The sequence below is a fragment of the Haplochromis burtoni genome, unplaced genomic scaffold (genome assembly GCF_018398535.1).
Source record: "Haplochromis burtoni strain Fernald_Lab_line unplaced genomic scaffold, NCSU_Asbu1 Contig_385, whole genome shotgun sequence".
NCBI lineage: Eukaryota > Metazoa > Chordata > Actinopteri > Cichliformes > Cichlidae > Haplochromis > Haplochromis burtoni.
The window spans coordinates 165,455-188,233 of NW_024582746.1; the positions used below are offsets into that span (position 1 = coordinate 165,455).

The 22,779-nt window shown below is 42.3% G+C and overlaps 1 protein-coding gene across 1 annotated transcript in view; it reads right to left on the bottom strand.

Moving 5' to 3' along the window:
* The window catches only part of nav3 (neuron navigator 3), a 206,524-nt gene that overhangs the window by 93,949 nt on the left and 89,796 nt on the right, over positions 1-22,779 (bottom strand). The window contains exons 6-9 of the mRNA XM_042212662.1: positions 21,308-21,376; positions 14,958-15,100; positions 8,042-9,134; positions 5,103-5,218 (exon numbers count right to left, since the gene is read on the bottom strand). Of these exons, the coding sequence (XP_042068596.1) occupies positions 5,103-5,218; positions 8,042-9,134; positions 14,958-15,100; positions 21,308-21,376 (1,421 nt within the window). The remainder of the gene's footprint in view (positions 1-5,102; positions 5,219-8,041; positions 9,135-14,957; positions 15,101-21,307; positions 21,377-22,779) is intronic.

Sequence of the window (22,779 nt, forward strand, 5' to 3'; positions counted from 1 at the left end):
TGCTGTTCGTCGCTGGATCGTTGTCTACCACGCGTTAGTAAAGTCAAAGCTACAGCAAGTTTAGTGAAGAGTGTTTTCCTCTGTGCATCGTCCTTAACCCTGTCTCCATGTCTACAGAACCTCTTGGATTTTTCCCCGTGTGTTTCCCGTGTGGCAGTGTTGGAGTGTGAACCTGTGAGTGGATATTCTGAAGAACGTATGCTTTCCCTTGGACTTCCCTGGAGACCCCTTCTTCCCCCACTCAGCTGTATATAACACCCCCCGGCACATTCTTGTATATACACCTGGTGACTTGTAAATAAACTCGTCTTGTAAGCATCAGTACCGGAGTCCTGCGCTTGAGTCCTCCTTCCAACCGTAACATAGACTCCATCAGCTGAGATTTACATTAAACCACTTAAAGCTGCATGCTCAACAAAGTGCCTCATTTGCAGACTGTGACAGAGTGAATGCAGGTGAAAAATAGGATGTGTAATATCTAGGAAATAAACTACTGCTGCTGTGCAGATCTTTTAGGTGAGAATGCAACATATCTGTGAGTATAAAGGTATGGACTACAGGAAGCAAAGTGTTCTTCTAGAGCATGTTCTTGCAAAACAATGCCTTAACCCTTTAAGACCTACCATAGAACCAAGTCCGCCAGAGCTTGTCTTTATATTTTTTCATGCTGTAGTGCCATTTATGGGAGCATTTCAAGTTGCTATACATCAATACAACCGTTATAGCCCAAATTTTAATAATATGTATGCATTAAATCAATAATAACTACAAAAATTGCAAAAAAAGTGCAACAAACAAAATTGAAATTCGTTTTTTTTTGTTTTTTTTTAACATATATTTCTAGTTAGAGAAATGCAAGAGGCTTATCCCTCAAAACTGTAAATACAAAAAGGTTGCACAAAACAGTTTCCAACAACAGGAAATTTATTTTGAGTGTCTTCATAGCTTTATTATTGAGATACAGGTGAGATGATTTTTATATACTGCAGGAAAAACGAAAATAAATACTATAATGCAAATTTGCAAAAAAAACAGCATATGCAAAAAATAAATTATTGCCACGAACAGCTGATCGGATCGGCCAAGCGTGTTTCTGGAATATTATGTTTTTGTTGCTGCAAGTGCTTTTTGTGCAGTTTTTGCAAAGCTGTATGTGGAAGGAAACTGTGACTTAGGACAAGCTGATGACATAAGATGCAAGTACAACTCCTCCGGTTTCATATGCAAAAAAAATTATTGCGCTAGCTTACCTGGTTACGGTTCTACAGGGATTTAAAAATAGTTACGCAAAACGAAGCGTGCCCGCTCCGACTGGTTTTAACGGGTTAAAATGCCATCTATTCAGAGAAGGACAGCTTGACTCATCATGAAGGTTATGAAAATAACCATCCTATCAGAGCTACTTTGCTTCTCAGTTTGTTTCTTTAAAAAGCAAGATTTTAAATGAATAGAAATTGTTTTTTAAAGCTGCTGATTGACGTGTGTGATCACGTGTGTAATATGTAATAAAAAAAACAACACTTTTAAAGTCCTTTCTAGGCTTTATATGAGAATGAATGCTCACTTACGTGGGCGAGGCTGTGCGTGCAGCACCTGCTCCAGGTCACCCAGCATGGTGAGGATCACCTCCTTATCAAGCTGAGCTCTTCCTTCACGAGGACCTCCCTCAGAAACCTCCTCCTCCGCCCAATATCCGCCATCTTTCTCCCTGCCTCCCTGTTTCCCGCCTCCCTTGTCTGCTGCTGCAACCTCCTCATCGGACCGCCCCCTGCTGACCTCTTCATCTGTTCCTGCCACCTCTCTGGACCTCCGCTGTGCCTCAATCCTCGGGTGGCCACTGTACGATGCCCGCTGTGGCCGCCCTCCTGCTGCTGTGCATCGCCAAGGGACTGGAATGAGAGAATGCTCTGACTGAGAGAGCACTTTAGTGAGGGAGAGCGACAGAGATCGAGCTCTGGTGCCCCTTACACCTCCGCCTCTTGTGACCACATCCTTCCTGGGGCTTCCCTGCAGACTGCCTCCTGCCCGTTGTGTGGGAGAGGAGTACAATGAAGAGTTTTGAGGTTGGGAAAGGCGAGAAGGCGGCAGCTCGTCGAGCTCAAAGGTGTAAACCTGCTGCTCGCCATCACTGAGCAGGGTCAGGTTAGTAAGCGAGCGCTGCTTGATCCGCAGGTTGAGGTTGTCAGGGAGAGGCTGCGGAGGCCGTCGAGCTGGGCTGCCGCCCTGATAAACCGAGAACTCCGCTCCTCTCTTCATCCTCTCTCCTTTTCAACTAACCTCTTTACCGCTGGCAGCTCAGTGACTGAAACTATATATGCAAGTGGATCTACCTGTGCATGGCACTCTGTTTGACATCTTGACTGCACTAAAACTGAGAAAGCAGATGGAAGCAAGGAGCGCAAAGAAAACAGAGGAAGCATAAGAGATGGAGCCCCAGGTCCTGCGTCTCCCGACTGATGTCCAGGCTTCAGTGGGCTGGAGGGAAAGCGAGCAGAGGGAGTAGAATGGAGAGAAAACCACCTTCTCAGGCATGTAGGTAAAATCCAGATCCATCATTAAGCCAGCCCATAGTCATGGTCAGACGCCGAGCCAGACACAAACATTCATTTCTTCCACTCCTTCCCTGTCCGCATGCTGTCTCTCTGTCTTCTTGGCTCCTTTCTCCTGCTTCACCACAGTCAGGGGCGTGGATGAACGACTCGCTACATCTCTCGCTCCTCACACATTCTCTCTTCCTCTTGCGCTCTCTTTATCTTTTCCCCCTATTAAATGGCAGTGTCTTTTCATTCACTCTTATCTATCTCCCCCTACCTTCTGTCTCTCCTTTAATTACCACCTGACAGCCACGCTACTCCTGCCTCCTCTCTGACGGTTCCTCTCTCCTCACAGCGGAGAGTGAACGGCGGTGGTGAAGCCGGCAAATGGGCTCACATAGCTCTCGGAGCGCCTGCATCTCTCTCTCTCTCTCTCGCTCTCTCACTCACTCTCTCTCCTTTCTCACATTCTCTCCCCCCTCTGTGTTTATCACCCTCTCTTTCACCTAATCTCTCTCTTTCTGTTCTGCTCTTACTAGCCCTCTTCCTGTATGCCTCCCTTCCCCCTCCTTCTCAGTGTCTCTCCATCTCTCTCCCTCACAATGTGACAATGAGTTGCTTGGACAGTGCACCTGTAAGCTTGCAGCCCCCGCTGCACCACTCTGACCACCCAAACTTAATTAAATGCTATCCTGAGGAGCTAAAGCAGCAAGCCCGCAGCTTATCGCGAATCAACAATGAGACCACCGAGCCAACATATTCCCATCAATGACTGGAAGCATTATTAGCACTGTCTCTATTAGTCACAGCTGTCTACCACAGCATTCTCTAATCGTGACTACTAACTGCTGGAGGACCCTGGAAGCAGTTGCCTCAGAAAACATAATCAAGGTGATCCTAATCATCATGCCCTATGAGGTACTTCATCGCAAACTGATGTTTTATCATGAATAAAAGATGAACAGATGAAGACAAATAAACTGTGACACTTTTAAGCTCAAGCTTAACTCAACGTATGAATGAAGAGTTTATATAGAGTGCTGCTTTGATGTTTTAAAACTGGTCTTACTGACACTGGTTCAGTCTGTATATGTAAATGTATATGAGAAGTCTTGTCATGTGGCATTTGTGGTATGCATACACTTGAATTTCCTTCTCAGAGACTCATTCCTGTCTCTCTACTGAAGAGCAGGAAGAATGAAGACTGCAATGACCATGAAGCGTGTGACATTAAAAAGCAAGTGTTTGCAATGGACCCCAAACAAAGAGAACGGTCAGCACCGCAGTCTAATTTTATCCTTGAAATCACGGGCTTTGGAAAAGCCGCGACCAAAGCAAAATGTCTGGAATGTTGCTGCCGACATGACATCCCCAAACCTATAATCACATGCTGTTGTTTGTGTATGCTGGTCTTCTGGCTTCACTTTGAACTTGACGTCTGAATTAAGAAGTTTGATTTTAAATGAAGACATCACCATCTGAATCAAGTGACCTGTTCTAAAATGGAAAACCCAAAAAGTCTCAAAGGATCCTCTGCGATAAAATCAGTGATGAAAAGATTATGACGCTAAAGAAAAAGGAGAGAGGACACATCTACCACAGATGTAACCTCTGAACTGAAGGCAGACCAAAGAGCTATAATGGACGAAAGAGCTGTCACAGTGACCTCTTCATTTGGAACTGGTAAAATGCAACTGAAACAAAGAGATTTGTCTGTGCCAGCAGTTTGTATTTTGATGGTCTGGTGCCTGCTTTAACCTCTCATCCTTCTCCTGTCTGGGCTTTTGTGGTTAGAAACTCCTTTAAAAGTGGTCAAATGTCCCTCAGTCCTGAACTCTGAGATGCAGAAAAACGCCACAGTACTGTAATTCCACAATGAAGACAACCTACAGCTCCACTTTATGTGTGTATATGTGTTATGTGTGAAGCTTTACATACAGCCATACCGATGTTGTCAACGTTTTTGATAAATACTCTGAGACTGGCAATGATAAACCATGTACATGTATGTATCATGGTGACTGGTGGTGGTGCAGCAATGCGATTATATCAGCTGGTGGCAGCCTGCAGCGAAGTAAACATAGCTGCAGATGCTCCCCGTGTCCAGCTGTCACTGCTGACCTTTTCCTTTCCCTACATGAAACCAGCCCAGAACAGGAACCCTCCCAGTAAGTACAAACAGACTCACTTTAGCACATTCACACACCAGCTGCATAATACCAGTACACTGAGTTGGCCACAGCAGCAGCTTTCAAAAGGCTCTCTGATCCTGCAGCTACTTTTCCACCTATACTCCATTAACCTCGTCTCTGACAAATATCACTGTGGACAGCTAATCCATATTGTAACAAGAGTCTCTACCTAAGCTAACACATTTTGTTCCAATTGTTTAATGAAGGAAAATGTCATTTTAAATCAGTTCCTTTAGCATGTAGCAGACCACTGCAGTAGAATTATTTATCTACAGGGACAGATCATAATGCACAGATACTTATGCACATTCTCACACCCACACTGAGAAATATCCTCCAAGCGGAGCCCACATCTGTGTGGTGACCTGGTGCATACCTGATATCTCCTCCAGGCACTGTTTGGCTGTCTTGCTGTAGACTAGCTCTCCCTTGGTGGGGCTGAGGCAGGGGTCGGCTGGGGCCACCATGGTGCAGTCATTTTCTGAGAATGTCCTAAAGGCACAAAGAACAAATAACACACAGCAGTTAAGAAGATAGGTTTATCAGATATTTCAGTCTAACCTGAATTAAAGGCACTGCAGTCATGGAGGAATGGATTTAACTAAATTTGCTGTGTGCTTCCTCTCCACCAGCCTGAGCTACCTCACACTGTTTGTTTGCCGATTTAAAGAAACAAAGGTGGAGTCCAACGCTCCTCATAAGATAACAGTCTTACACGTACATACAAACTTTGAACAATGAAAGTGCCACAAAACCATGCAAAAACAGACTAAAGGCACAGAACGACACAGTTGTACAGCTGACACGCAAACCCAACAGAAAGCCCTCTCACGCAGGAACACACAAACAGTGAAACACATACAAACTAACACTTTAAACCACACACAAAATCCTGAAATGCACACAGTAAAACTGCATTACAAACTGAGAAAACAAAAAACAGGCAGGCAGAGAACTAAGCACAAGCTACTGAACACCATGCATTTCTTCCAATACATACACATGCACGCAGACACACACCAGGGACGACCACCACCTGCAGAGCTGCAGATAAAAATTGGCTTCCAATTGTGACAACAGCATTCGCCTGTGACTTCAGTTCATGTGAAAAAGATTTTCTTCTTCCTGCAAGCTTCCCTCACCTCAGTGGATTCACAAAGACGGAGACACAGATATTCACTACCATTGCTGTATGGCACTGTATCACCCAAAAAATAAGAGAATAGATATGGGGGGGGAGGGTTGCAGTAATAAGATATTTGACTCTGCTGCTTTAAAAAAGAAGGTTTACTGCTGGTCATGTAAAGAAATGTGATTTTTAATCGCCCCCTGTAAAAATTGTCCGGTCAACCTAGGTTATGGAAGCATAGGATGAGAACGGGCATTGCAAACTACATTTCCCTGTGGTGCAACTGTGAGTGCATGAGAAAGAGAATGGGAAAAAAATTATTTCTGCATACAAAAGTGGTCTGTTAAGCTTGGAAGATACAACAACTTTAAGTGGGCAGGGAGAAAGAATCCAAATGAGACAAGGATGCCTAATTGTGGCAAAAATGCTGGCAGCACAGGAGGGGGCCTTTATGCATGGTGACGGCTTTGGATGAGGAAGAACATGAAGATGGAAGCTGCAGATATATGAACGGAAGGATATATCTTAGAACACAGCACAAAGGTTAAGATCTGCACGTGAACTGTTCCTCGAGAATTTTATTCACCACCGAGTATAGTCTGAGACACATTATTACGTAATATGTGTAAAAGATGGGATAGCACGGCAGTGGGGCATTGAGCATTCTCCAGGGTGTACGCCGTCTCTTGCCCTCTACAAGAAGAACTGGATAAGCAGAAGAAAATGGATGGATGGACGGATGGATGGCCTACAATTTCATACCTACTATTATGTAAAAAAGTACAGGTGACTTTCACTGTAACACTTTTGGAGGGGGCCAGCGTTAACACCACAGATATTCTGACAACCCATTAACTCTGCATGTCTGTTGTTTCTAATGATAAACAAATTAAAACACTCCAATGTATCTCTCTTGTACCCTCCAGATTCAATTCCATTCAATGTTATTTATACAGCGCCAAATCACAACAACAGTTGCCTCAAGGTGCTTTATATTGTAAGGTAGACCCTACAATAATACATACAGAGAAAAACCCAACAATCATATGACCCCCTATGAGCAAGCACTTTGGCGACAGTGGGAAGGAAAAACTCCCTTTTAACAGGCAGAACCAGGCTCAGTGAGGGGCGGCCATCTGCCATGACCGGTTGGGGTGAGAGAAGGGAGACAGGACAAAAGACATGCTGTGGAAGAGAGCCAGAGACTTTGCAGATGCAAAGTTGATAAAGTGCCTCCCCCCCCCCAAAAAAGAGACTTTCTTAACAACTGAGAGATATATATATAGGAGCAGCTGCGACGGATGCCAAATTTGAACTTTCTAGTTCCAATTACTGACCAAGATGGCAAGAAACAGTGAGTAGAAGTCCAAGCTTTAAAATGTTCTCTCAGAAAACTCTGGGTAAGATCACAGATGGTCCATCCACTTCTACTACACTCAATGCTTCTGTTTACTTTTTGCTCACTGAGTAGGCTGCCTGTGTTTTCACACTTTAAGTTTTAGTTCCCTGCTTCAGAGCTGACTATCACTCATTATCTCCTCAGGACTGATAGCCGCAGAAGCTCACTAAATGTGTGGGATTAAAGGAATGCTAATGCTCGAAAGAGGCACTGCTGAATGTGGCAGAGCTGACTGTGCGCTGCAGAGGAGGTAGTTCAGAGAGAGAGAGAAAGGGTGAAGGATTTAGTCTTGTTTAATGGGATTCCTAACTCCCTTTCTCTCCTAACACAAAGCCATCCTAGAGACTATTTTTTTCTTTGGGATTTACCCACTTCCTGCACCTCTGATTGCTGTAACATCATGAAACCATGTGCCAGATGCATGCCTCTAACAACAACACTAGCTGAATGAAGAGAAGGGGAATGAGTTCTTGAACACTGCCAATGTCTGGATGCTCACATCAAAGATGAAACCCAGACAGTTAAATAATAGGCTTTGGCAAGCAGCAGGGAGTGGATGCTAATTTGTTCAGTGATGCCTGTGAAGGGATGTGGAGGCGAGAGCAAGACGCACAGTGGGGAGGCTCCAGCTGATCACTGGGAGAACTCCAAGATCTCATGGGGTGTGTGAATGTCTGTAAGCATGTGTGAATGTGTGCAGGCAAAAAACGGGTCAACAGGTTGCTCTCGCTGGGTGTCCTTTGAGTGATGACGATAGGACAAATAAACACACACACACGCGCCTCACCTGTACATGAAGGGGGCCACAGTAGCTGTATTAGGATGGTTGTGCTGCTGCTGCTGGGGAAGCTGAACTACTCCATTTCCTCCTGGTGTTCCTCCCCCTCCCCCACTTCCTCCCACAGTGGACGCAGACAGGGCTGAGGTGCTGGTGGACGAGGTCATGCTGGTCCGTTTGCCCTCTGAGCCCCCTACGGAGCGTTGGATATAGAAACTCCCACTTTGCCCCCCTTTGGTTAGCTTGGCCCTCTCTCCCTCTCCTCCTCGTATATTTCCGCTGCTGTTTAAGGCGGCCTGGTTTTGGGCCTGGGACTGACTTTGTGGCTTTGCTGATGATGCCAAGGGACCTTTAAGTCCTGGCTTTGGGATGCCGCTTGAAGCTGAGGGGGTGCCACCATCTTTCTTCCCTGACGATGACTTCCCTCCTTTTGGGATGAGGCTGGCAATTTTTGAGGACTTCTTCGTGGACTCGGGAAATGTGTCGCGCTCCTCTTTTGGGGGAGAGCTGTCCTTACAGGACTTCCCAGACTTGCTCTTGTCCTCCTTGTCTTTGGAGGAGGCTTGAGACCTGCTACCACTGGCGGACGCCTTTGAATAAGAAGCGGGTGAAGATGAGGACGTTTTGCTTGGTGCGGTGAGGGACGACGCAGGGGTCTTTGTAGCCATTTGTTTGGCTGTAGCACTGCTGCACGCTGACCCTGTAGGCGTCAATCCATCTTCACCATACTCTGATAGGTCATCTTCCTCCTGCAAAGCCATCTCCACCACAGATGGTGATGCTCTTGAAGCCGATCGGGGGTTAATCAGCCGAAATTTCTCCAGCATTGACCTCTGAGGCAGTGCAACACTTGACCCTACTTTTGACCCATCCCCTTCTGGGGCTTGCGGTGATGGGGTGGTAGAAGGGGAGTGTGTAGGGCTTGCCAGCATGGATGAAGTTGCGCTGTGCTTAAGATTCATGGACTTGCTGCGCCAGGACTTGCAAGCTGTGGGGGAAGGGATGGCAGAGGCCAGCTGCTGCCCGCTGAGGCTGGTGGGAACCATGCCACCAACACCACTTCCATTCATCCCACTAGGTACTGGGATGCCTCTCACAGCCTCTGAACAAAGAGAGTAGAGAGAAAGAAAAATACGGGATGATGATTAAAAGGGATATCTGGTGAATTACAGTTTTTGATGTAGAAATTTGCAATTTCAAATAACCAATTCATAAGCTGCAACAATTTATTACTAATCTTTTTGTGATGAGATTGGTTGGAATGATTTTCCATTGAGATGTTGCACAGAATTGATTACAAAAAGGAGGATTAGTCATGTATGCTGCATTACGCTACCTGTAAAGTGTTAGGTTTCCCCAAAATTTATTGCAGTTTGATAATTAAATGCAATTTTCCTATTTTATTTAATTTAATTTTTTTTTACTTTTTATCATAGTCATTTACCAACAAGTTATTAGCTAAAATGCTACACTTCCTCAGGCTTCCTGGATTTATTTGACAAGAAAAACTAGTTCAGAATACTCCGCTGACTCCCTGCTGACTTCCTTTGTGGTTTTACACACATTCAGCAAAAAATAGTTAACTCTTACATTATTTGGGGAAAATTACAAAAAGAAAACCCCAGAGCTTATTCTCAGGTGACAGGATATCAACAGCGAGTTGAGTTAAAAGAAAAGACTTCATGTTTATTACAACACCGGTGTCTTATAAGGAGTTTGCATTCAACAGTGTTTTACCTTCTTGTTACAATTCTTTGTAACCTGTAACCGCATGTATACATGTATATAACAGACCTATAAAGGACAGGCTATCATGTTATGGTAGTGACAAACAAATTCTCACCATCATAAATAATAAAGGAGAATTTCCTGAAAGGAAGCCATTCAATTAAAATATTGGCCTTTTCTGGAAAAGATCCACCTCCCAATGAGTAAAACAACAAATGAAAGTTTGAGAAGCTTTTTTTTTTATTTACTCTGCAGCTTCATTCCCTGAACATTTTTTATTTTGGGATATTCATATTCTGCATTTCTTTTTTCCTCTTTCTACTTTCATCCACACAGCTGGAATTATACTGCATACAGCTATATGAAAGATAAATAACTACCTTTCACAGATCATCAACACCCCTTTACCTGTGTATCTCTTTTATACATAAACATTATCCCAGACCTCACAAGTATAGCATTTGCGTTAGGTATGCACATGAACACAACTTCACCTCCCCATGAACACAAGTTTGAGTTACTTTCTAACTGAAAGAGACAAATAGCGGGGAAAAAAGTATCAGCAGAATTATGATAGGGTAAGTAGAGAGAGGCGACAGAGTGACAGCATGAAGTTATGCTCCATTAGACTGAGTGTCTGTCTGTCTGGCTGTCACTCAGCACAGTGAGCAGGGTTCAGCTGGCTGTGAGTCACCCCCACTCTGCAGTTTAAAGCCTCCTCAGGCAGGCAGAGGAGGGGGGCTCAGATTGAGCTGTGGCTGGGACCGAAACACTTTAACCGGCTTATGCTTCTGACAACATCCTGTAAAACCTTTAAACATGCCTGAAAACACCTCAGTGCATTTGGCACAATGTGTCAGGCTGTAAAGTGTCAGGCCCTCCTTTATATAATATTGTTTAAACTGTAATTTAGGAAATGGCAGTAAGATACCTGATAATGGTTTGGCCACACTTTGAAGGCTTTAAAAGGGACTGACTAGAGCAGGGGTAGGGGACTCCAGGCCTCGAGAACTGGTGTCCTGCAGGTTTTAGAGCTCACCCTGGGTCAAAACACCGAAATCAAATGATTAGTTCGTTACCAGGCCTCTGGAGAACTTCAAGACATGTTGAGGAGGTCATTTAGCCATTTGAATCAGCTGTGTTGGATCACAGAACACATCCAAAACCGGCAGGACACCGGCTCTCGAGGCCTGGAGTTCCCTACCCCTGGACTAGAGCAAAAATCTGTTGGCTTCACATTAGTTAAGGATTGATTCGGATAACCATATAATAATGTGACAAGCAACTGACAACTGGAGACATTTTTAGCCAATAACAATTTTTTAATATTAGAATGATTGTAACAAGTTAAATAAATAAAGGAGTGTCTGCTAGGGTGTAAGTCTAAGTGGAACTGCAGTTATATGTGTTGTTGTAGCCAATCTATGTTAAAATAAAATCAGTTTTTAACATGTGTTAAAGTGTATGGATCTGTTCTGAATGTGCTGGTGGGTTTGTGTGAAAGGATATCTGTACAACAACAAAATCAGTTTCAAGTTAATTAAAAAGGATAATGAACTGGCAGCCCCCCTCTTTTTCTACCATGAATAGCTTTAAAAGCTGAGATAAGTCACAATAGCAAAGTTTCAAATCTCAGATGAGACCAAAAGAGCTAAATATGGGTTGAAGACTTATCAGTTAAACGCTGGTGCAAAGAAAAAACATTTGCAGCTCCAGTAGCATAGCTGTTGTTTTGAGCGTGTGTCTTCCTGGCAAAGTGTGGTCCTGGAGTTTATTCTTATGCTTATTCCTGCAACACTTATTGTTGCAGGAATACACACAAAGGCATTTAGACTTTGCAAGGTATTAAATGGCTGTCTGTGGGAATAGTTTGTCAGCATGATAGCTTCCTAAGTGTGGAGTGATAAAACTTTACAGGTGATGAGATGAAAACGAGAGCCAGGTTAAAATATGTGTAATCAGATCCATTAGTCCCAAGTTCAACAAATATGTACTAATTACTTGTGTCTGCAACTAATAGTAATATATTACTTTATAGTTACTGTGTACTTATGAGTCTGAATATGAATATGTTGATAGCTGGTCCTATGTGGTCCCATCACAAGACTGTCTCAAGATGGTCATTTCTTGTCCAGGCAGTCATGTGGCACAGGCATAAACGTTGATTACAGCATACATTGTGTGTGTGTGTGTGTGTGTGTGTGTGTGTGTGTGTGTGTGTGTGTGTGAGAGAGAGACCACTATGCTGGCCCCCATCTTTTGAGATAAGTGAATGACTTTTACATATCTGATAAATCTGACTGCGAATGAAAGAGATGGCAAGCATTTGTGTGAGTCTGCCTGCGGTGTGTGTCTCTGCTTGTGTGTCCAGTCAATTAACCCTGTCTTCAGAGATTCCCCTTCCCTCCTCCCCGCTCATCACTTCCCCACCCTAGAGGCAGTTTCACAGCACCACCACACTTTTCACCGTGCAGTGACTTGCTGTTGCCGTGGCAACAGACTCTTATTTTCCTTTTTTGCCTCAGCGACCACGGAATTAAATGCCACTTTGTCTGGGTGGCGGTGGACCCTCTGCTAACAAATACAAACACACACACAAAGTCAGAAGCACACGTGCCCCTGACTCATGTATGTACTGACAAACCCGTCTGTTTACCACACAGTTAAAGACTGAAATTCACCTGGTGTGAGTTTCTACACACTGGCCACACTCCAGTTTAGCACATTTGAACTTGCTCTGCTTCCCACTTCACATCACTGTGAGTAAGACAAATTATCGGCTTAAGGAAACCAGCACCTTCTCCACTCTGGAGTACTGGAGTTTCACAGCTGCTTCTTTATCTTCTTTCTGACACACAAACAGAAGTATTTCTGAAGTATTTGTTGTGCATACATTTTTTGCAAATCCTTAATAAAACAGTATGACAATGTAGTTTGAAAATATATGAAGGATGTTTCTCCTGTTTCGTCTTTCCCTTTTCATGTGTCCGCTGTTACAAATGCCCATACCAATAGATGGCAAACAGATAAAATCAAATAATATATTGACCTGGCCATTGGAGCTTATTGGCTCTGATAAAAAAAATATAGAAACAAACTAGAACGCTAGTTTTAAGTAAACCCTGCCCCTTTTATAGATCAGACAAGTCGACATCATGTACAAAAAACTGCTATGTGTAATCTCCATAATCTTAAATGGCTGTAGTACTAACAGGTGGAAACTATTCAAAAAGGAGGAAAATGTGATAAGTTTTTCTTAAATAATATTAAAACACTTTCAAACTCATTTGTGCAGTGGCCTGGCTTCATTATTAAAATGAAAATAAAGAAAATATGCATAATAATATCAAATAAATAAGAAAATGAAATCTGTAAAAATTGTTAGAGGTTGGGATGAACATTACAGCATTGTCTGCTCAGAGCTGAATACTATATTTGTACTTGTTTCCATTAGTAATCTGAATTTGCACAGTCACAATTAGAAAAGATGAAAAGATTTCACATGAAACGAGAACATGTCCTATAAGGGGCGAATGCAAGTAGCTGTAAGAGAGGAGGGAAAAAGCTTTTGGCAGACACTTCCTGTATCTGTTTATGTGCCTTTTGATTTCTCTGCTACCTGTTTTTGGCCAGAAGGATCCGACTGCATAGCTGACATTTCCTCAACAATTGATCCCCCCTCCACTTTTTGGTTTGTCTATTTTATTTTAAACCAAAACACCTTTTCCATCTCCCCTGCAGTGAAGCACCAGTCCTACCGGCTTATGTCTCCAAACTGAGGCTTTGTCTTTTGGCAAGACTCCACTGGAAAAAGACACATTTGCCCTTTAATACCCTGCGTATCATTTTCAGGAAAAAAAGGGGAAAATGTTACTGAAACCTTTGAAACTGTGACGTAACTAATAACCATAATAAACCTAAAAAAAACCCCTGACATTTAAACCCAATTATAACTAAAAGCACATTAAGACTAATGTGAAATGTCAGTTTCTCAAGAGCTTGTTATTCCCCATTTTTAGCAATTTTCAGTTACGATTGATCACATACTATCTTTCTATCCTTCTTGTGTGCCATCTTTCACCTCCCTCTCCCACTGAAGAATCTGAAGTTTCAGACAGAAGCTGGAAGGGTGAGTGCACATGTGAACTTTTAGGATGAAAAGGAAGGCAGAGAGAAATGCAGCAAGCGTTTGCTGCAGGCGTTTCACTGCTATCTCTGTTGGGTGCCACTCACTGTGTCGCTCCTCCACTACATCACCATCTACTGATCCTTTGCACTGTTTTCCTCAATGACTGTGCAATGCTTTAAGAATAAATGCTGGCTGTCTTTTGTTAGAAAACATTTTTGCCAAAGTAAAAGGTTTGTTAATATACCTTCAGGAGTGGTGTTGTTATTATTATGATGATGATGCTGAGGCATGAGAACATGTTTTAATTACTGGCATTGTGTTAGCCAATAACTCATGAGAATTCTTATGAATGAGCCATGACAAAATCTTAAAGCTATTATAAAGTGATCGAACGAGCCAACAGTAAAGAATTGTGTAATTAACACATTACGAATGGATATATTTACTCTTCACAACAGAATGTGGCCATTAACACAACAAGGACTTTTCAGTAATTACTTTTCTGTTAAATAAAATGCCACACACTCACTCTTGGCCTCTGTAAGACCCTTTCTCAAAAACACAATTACTCTTATTAGCTTGATCGTACTTGACAAAGCGGTTTCCTGGATTCACCCCCTGCTCATTTCTCAAACAGCTCTATTCATGCTGTGAATATTTTCACCACCTCCACTTAATGGCATCTATTCCAACTCAGTTGGAATGAAGAGCTGTGGATGATTCAGCAGACCAGTTAAGACTAGTGACATCAGCCTGTCTGACTTGTGTGAGTGGTGCCATCAAGTGGTTGGGATGAGGAATGGAAAATCACTGCCTCTACCTACTGCAGGAGTAGGCAACTCCAGGCCTCGAGAGCCGGTGTCCTGCAGGTTTTAGATCTCACCCAGGGTGATTAGTTGGTTACCAGGCCTCTGGAGAACTTCAAGACATGTTGAGGAGGTCATTTAGCAATTTGAATCAGCTGTGTTGGATCAAGGACACATCTAAAACCTGCAGGACACCGGCACTCGAGGCCTGGGGTTGCCTACCCCTGAACCCATAGTCAAACTCTGTAAACACACTCTTTACCTCTATCGTTGCCACTGGCATACTGAAGAGGCTTGCTCTTGTCAATGCTGTTGAAGCTCTGGCTCCGACGGTTGAGGTTGGATGAGCCTGGGCTCCTGGAGGCCCCGCTGCCCGCAGCAGGTACTCTGGAGGGCCCTGGTAACCTGCAGGAGAGGTAGAACAATGACAAGTAAGATGACTGCACATTAACTTCAACCCAAAAAAGTCAAGGAAAGGTGGTTTATTTATAACAGGGGATACTTTAAAATCAACAGTCCTTTGTCAGTAATAACTTTCATCCAGTCATTCTGGAGTTCAAATGTGCAAAAGTCACCCTTCTTGTTTCAGGGAACAGCAGAATTACAGAATAACACCAAGGTACTAAAATGACCACCCCTTCCAGAACATCAAGCTCAAGCACGGCTTAACTAACTGATGACATCTCACATTAGCTTCACCTAAAGCACACGGAGATTTGGTGTCCCGTCACTTCCACTGAAAGCCCCTATAAAGTATGCACTGTTACCTTTAACTGTTAGGCCTCAGCTAGACACAATAACAGATGAGATACACATTGAGATTTAAAAATCTACAAATATTGGTATATTTTCTCACAAATAACCAGCCCACGATTCAGTATGTGTCAGTGTGTAAGATGAAGAGAGATCAGAAGTCTTTGTTTCATCTTGGGCTAAGGAGGGAGGATAAAAGAAAAAGAAAAACTGTGTGTTCAGGTGCACGTGTGCTGAGAGTCTGTGTCATGACAGGCTGATTGAAAGCTCAGAGCTGATCAGAGCTACTGTAAAGCCACGCGTGATATAAATATTTCCTTCCCTTCAAACGATCATAAAAAGCAACTACAGTCACATCTACCAGGGGGGTTTGTGTTTTCAGTCAGTCTACTTTTGAAACACACTTTTGCATCATTTCTTTCTGTTGACACAGTCAAAGCTGCCAGTGTCAAATGGTGATTTGCCATGCTGCAGCTGGAGGAGTTTCACAACTCTCAGAAGCGTGTTAAAAAGAAGAATCTCATCAAAAACCTGTTGTACAGTAACGTTATACTGCATTTTTCATGTGGTGTGCCAGATGCATTCGTACATCTGTTTGTTAGCACGTTTCTTCAAAAACACATTTAGCAGCTGGTTCAAAGATTTTGACAACCTGGATCTATTTCTGCTGTAACTCAACATGATTTTTCCCTTTTTGGTGCCTTGGTTTCTCCCACAGATGCTTTACACTGTTTTCATGTTGAAACAATATCAAAATGCAGGTTTTAAAAAGGGCAGAGATAGCTCAAAACCTTAAAAACATTTATGGAACTTTGAAAAAAACAACTTCTGGTGAAATAGAAAATGTATAAGTCAAGATCTTCTCAGAGAGAGAGAGAAAACGCTGGACTGTAACAACTTGATGTCTCTGCATGAACTTTGCCGTGACGTCCCTTAAAGATAATTGATTTGCTATGCTGAATATGTCGCTTGTCTGTATCGCAGATGGAGCCGAGATGTCGGAGGGAAACGTATTTTAGGCTCTGAATTGTGCAGTGGTGAAAAACTGGGGGAAAAACATATTTCATATATTCCATTCTGTGTTTAAGGCTTTCATGAAAATAAACAAATGAAAGGACAGATTGACATCTAGCATGGATAACAAACCTCCGACTACTAAGAAATCTCTTCCGCCACTGCTTTCGGTACTCTTCTATTTCTCTGCCACATGGGCCAACTATGATACACTTCATCTAGGAAACACAAAGTGCAGTTCTCTCTCACTCAATATGCTTTAGTTGAGAAAAAACATTATTTTGATTTTAAACACTGAATTTCAGTGTTCGGAGCATCAGTTAACTGCAAAGCAATTCACCACCAACAAAAAACAATCAGTGACCAAATCAATACGAGTAGAGTTTGATCAAGGAACAACAAAGTTTTCTCAGTCCTTTATTTCCCTAAAGTATCACTCTAAGACTTTAAAATGAGGGTGAGTAACAGAGCCAAATTAAAAGCTGCTGACTGCCCTCCTGACACGCGTGAATCTGCAACAACTGAGGACAAGCACACACTGACAGTCCAAAACACTAAGCGGGTAAAATACGCGTCCCATCTCGTGGTTCACGATGCTATCGTTTTAATTCTGACTGACACAGGTATGAAGGTTTTATGCACAAATTTATCTTGGAATTATAAGATAGAAAATCTCATCTAGGGGATTTATTTACTCGTCTGCATCTGAACTTCAAGTTTAACTCTGGAAAATGTGTGAATCGCTGACAAATCTAAAATATTTTCACACATTATGCAAAAGACTGACTCCCATCTAGTCTGGGTAGTCTTTTTTTCACTGCACAGGATCAATTTCCTTTATGTCTGAAAACATGCCATGGCATCGATGCAGAACTTCACCGTATCAACCAAATCGCCTGGATGAAGGTCTTATTAAAAAAATAGCTGCTGAAAAAACTGCTTCCAGTGCATCATTAAATATCACTGGAGCAGGACTGTTTTTTATTTTTCTGGTACGGTAGCTCAGGTAAACAAAGCAAGTTAGTTACTAACCAGGTATCTCTTCCAGTCTGTGATGCAACAAGGAACAAACAAAGCACTATATTAAAATCCAGCAATTATATTATGGCAGCAAGAAGCAAATTATTTGGATCTAACTACAAAAATTCAAGGCAACTTGGGTGTCTCCCTCAGAAAATGGAACAAGGCGCAGCAGGAAGTCAGAACAAAAACTGCCAAATATGTCAGCCCCATGTGCTGAGCAATGAAAAGATGGTTTTACACAGACAAAAATAAAATATGCTCCTGTGCACAAAACTTCATCAAGAGGAACAAATGTGTCCCTTACTCGCACTTCCCTTCTTTGAATTACTATATGATTTTGCATCCCACTGTTCATTTGTAGCAGACTAGCTGACTGTTAAGAGATGCTGATCCAGGCCTGAGCGCAACACTGGTGCTTTACCCGAGAGGCCTCGGTGAGCTGCAGCAGGAGGTGGTTCTCGGGTCAGAGCTGAGTCTGCCATTCACAGAACAAAAACAGATGGAGATGTATAGTAGCATGCACATAATGCAGAACATTGCGCCCAGAAATGCATACAAAGGCAGACTAGCGTTAATAGTATATATCTGCTTTAATACATTCAGTCTGCAAGAGAGGAACAGACGAGATTGATAGACAAAGACAAAAGAATGAACAGATCTAAAAGGAACAAAAATATGAAATGGGAGGGGGGATGAAAGTGCACACAAACAGGGGTGCACATCAGAAAAGGAAGGCGCTGTAGCTGCAAACCCCGACAAGAGAAAATGAGAGATAAACAGTAGGAAATGAGATGGAGATTGAGGCAATTCAGATGGTAATCAGAAGTAGTTCCTTTTATCATAAGATTCTTTCATCTTCCAAAATACATGTTTGATAATACATCGGCAAAATGGAATGGAAGAGAGAAAATGTGATGCAATTCCTCGACAGGGAATTTGTTTTAGACTGGACAGATCTGAGGTGAAGTAGGGAGGTGGGTGAAATCCTCGCAGAGCAAAGAGAGTTCTCTGCCCTTCACAGTGTTGTGCCATTGAGTCTGTGTATTCAAAACAGCCCTTTCCTTATCTCATGACTAGTTCTTATAACATCTGTTATAACCCTGTATTTGCAAGAGTGTAAGACATCTGCTCTGACACATCTGGCCCCCACATGGCCACTCAATGCCACATCAGGCTTATTAAAATGGTAGAAAGATACCGCAAGTAGGCGGGTGGCCAGCAAACTGCCAAACATCACTCCCTGCTGCTAAGATGAAGGCCACACCGTACCGACATTTAATACGCACATCTAATGTACACTCTATTTGAAATCATGGCAGCTAAACTAATAAAACATGTTGATGGTTTTATAACTTTCAGTGTGTTGTTCAGCTGCTCTGATATGTCAAATGAAAGCAGAATAACTCAAATAACTAAATTGTCAAGACTGTGCTAACATGAGCTGAGCAAACAAACAGGAGATGGACTTATGGCTGAGTAAACAGAATAAAACAGTCCAAACGCAATGAGACAAAGGCAACTCAACTCAAGGTCCACTTGAGATATAAAATAAATTAACTTTTGCAATATTTCTGAGTTGAATAAAGTGCCACCATCATTCATCATCACATATTCTACTGAAATTAAAACTATACTTACATTCCTACCCATCAATGGAACTTAAAGCTGTACATAATCCTCATAACAGTGAAAATTAACGCTATATTTTCAGATCATGAACCCAATGGAAAAATAAGAATGGACAGAGAACAAAAAAGAATCAAAAACGACCCCTTGGAAACGCCGTGTGAGAAAGAGGTGAAGGACGAGAATTGTGTGTCTACCAAGATGTACAACTGGAGTTAAGGGCACAAAACATAAAACAGATAAAGTGTTGTGTTGTCTGACAGTACACAGAAGTTAGTTAGCATCCATAAGTCCTGAGTAGTGATGTGTCGGTTGCGAACGAAATGGCTCTTAGAACCGGCTCTTTTTAGTGAGCCGAACCGAAAGAGCCGGTTCTCTAAAAAGAGCCGGAAATCCCATCACTAGTCCTGAGTGGTGATCCACAAAAAAATAAAGCACCTAGCCCATGGTAGTGTCAGGTATTAGCGCAGTTTATTCAGGAAGTAAATCTCTTTTGTTGTAATTCAGGTCAGATGTCCACATCAAAGGGAACTAGATTAAAAATCCACAACCCATTATGTGAAACATATGAATAGCTATTTGTTGACACCACTTATTATGCACAGAAAGCCAAAACATAACCTGCGCTTATGTTTCGTTTACTGTTCCAACATCAGAGAAGGCAGATTATAGCAAAGAGCTCAACACTGTCTAGCTGATATACAAAATACAAAAATATTTAGCACAGTTTCCACCACTGACAAAAGGGAAACAAAGAGCCTGAATGTGACTGTGTCAAGTGAAAAGGCCAGGTGTAAACTGGATAGGTCCTTGAGTGCTAGCTAACAAGCAAGCACCTCAGACATTCTGAGGTAGTAAGAAGCACACTGAAGCTCCTAGTACCTTGAGGGAAACATTCCTCACCACATTCAGCACAGTGCAGCATGAAAGACACACAACAATTTATTTCTATTTTAGAATTGCTAAAACTTTCTTGCTTCGGGGATAACAGAGGAGGCAACTCGTGGTGATTAAAAATAACTTCTCAGAAGGCAAGAAAGTAATTAACTGTGGTAATCAGCCTTGAATGGAAATCAGATGGCAAGAGAAGAGTGCCTGCACTGTCACCGCTCACTAATATAAGTGATTTGTTTGTGTGCGCGTGCGTATGTGTATCTTCATCTGTTTGTGGGGAATAAAAGAGCTATTTCTGCAGAGCGGCAGCAGCAGTGATGTGAGAGGGCAGATTATCACCCATAGGGCTGGAACTGCTGGCTGCAGCATTTTTGCCATTGCTCAGTGGTGGCTGGAGAGGAATTATTTGCCAACGTGCTGGTTCCCACTGCTTCTGAGTTGGAACAAATGCTGCAAGCATCAGACAGCTGAAGGAGGCTGTGCACATGCAGCACGTGTGGCTACATTTTAAAGTGTATGTCTTACATGTATGTGAAAAATCCCTTTTATCTTTGTTGTTCTGGTCTGCCCATATCTGGGAATGAATTTCTCACCCTTAATGCTCATGTTTAGAGCTGTTTACCAGCTCACACAGGACACAGGTTCCCTGCCTAGCAGCTATATCAAAGTGCTTTGCAACACTGTAGTTATTTATTCAGCATCTTTGTCAAGATGTTTAAAAGTGCTAAGGGACACAATACGCAAAAAACATTTCTTAGGCAGCACAGGCTCCCAAAGGTAAGCACTGTCTGCTCCGAAGCATCAGGTTCTGTGCACTGGTATAACTGAATCCTCCACTTAAATAGTAATCTCACTGAGACTGAGATTGTGAGATTGTCAACAGGAGGTAGCATCCAGTTTTACTCATATTTATTTAGAAACAAATTCCTAGCAAGCATCTTTACAGAAATACTGTATCCATGTAGTGAGTACACACCTTTTGTGATGGACTCATAATGTTTAAGGAGTCTGTATTTCATGTGGGAACATAATGGCACACGCACACGAACATTTAGCACATCACATTCTGCTCTTCACTGTCACACATTCGTTCAAACTACCATAAAGCTACTGCAGCTACATCCTGAGAACCCAAGAACAAAACACAAAATTCTTATAAGGTGTTCTGCCTGTTGACCTCTGACCTGACTGTGGAGAGAGTAGCTCTTCAAAGCCCTCCCTGGAAAAAAAACTAAATTGCACATATTAATTAGCTTAACAAATAAAATAAAGACATTTAAAGATCTATTTTTCCATAATTACCTGGTGTTTTTCTTCTGTGGTGAACCTATTCCACTGTGGCCTGGAGGACTTGCATATCGTGCTGTGAGACTGAGGAAAAAGCAGAGAAGATGGGCAACACTGTTAGCACAGTCAGATAAGAAACAAGACCAGTGACTTGCTGGAATTTTCTTAATCCATGTCTTAATGTAATAACGTGTGAGAGGGGAGCCATTCAGATGTAAGCATAGGAGGGGAGAGAAATGGACCAAGGGAAAGAAGAGAAGAAGCATGTGGTAAATACTGTAGCATGCCAGTGCACATTTCTTTGATTTTTCACATGATGGCTCACACATGTTTGTTACCACACACTTATGACTAGGCCAATAACATCTCCTAATCCATTTATAGGGCTGTTGACACACACACACGCACACACACACACACACACACACACACACACACACACACACACACACACACACACACACATAACAACTTTCACAAACAATTTTCTGAAGGCATGGTTTGAAGAAACACACAAGACAGAGGCAAAGGAAATACCCACAGCACCAGTCACAGTTAGTCATTGGCAGAGATGGGAATGACTGTTACAGGAAGGAAACTCTATTCATGTTTGACATGTTTGTAATTAAGCAACTTGTAGAATGTATTTTCAATAAAGATGTGCTTTTACTGACCATTTGTATATCTGGTAAAGTCCTTCTCAATTACCATGGTGATCTGACCTGCTTTTAAATGTTAGCCCCTACGTCATTTGTTTGTTTTTTAGTGAGAAAATAGACTTAAAACAATGGAAACATTAGCTACCTACTCCTTAGCTACCAAGATGTTAACATACTAGTGTACTAAACAATAATCTGATGATTAAATGATGTTAAATAAAAGCATATAAAATAGATAAAATTACAAAAATGAAAGATAAAAAATAAACATCAAATGTTCAATTAGGCATATGTGATGGCAGAACCACGTTACTAGCTAATGACAATAAAACAAACAAAAATGACAAAACTTTCAATGACCACAATAATTGTGGATTCTAACCAAATCAATGCTTTGCTAGCAGCTGCTAGCCCTTTGTAAGGAAGACACATTTAACTGCTACATATTAGACAAATTTAAGCTAGTTCCCAGAAGAAACCCTTTGAACTAACATTACCTTTCACAGGCTGAACACAGGTAGAAACCTGAGCTTTCCAATCATTGTCTTGATGAGTGAGAACAAGATGAAGTTCAGTAGTAAAACCTTGAATCTGTCCTCTACTCAGAGTTTGCAGAGCTGCTTCGGCTGAAGGACAGAGGAAGCAGCAAACACCAGCAGTCTGTTTAGAGGTCCTTCTTTTCTGACAAATGAGAACAACTCCTTCTCTGTTTTGTGTTTGTGGGCTGCTGGTTTGGCACTGGTGACTGAAAGTGGACAAGACGGACAATAAACTACCTATACTGGGTCATTGAATGAGGCACAGCAACTATCTTCTGTAAGTTCGCAC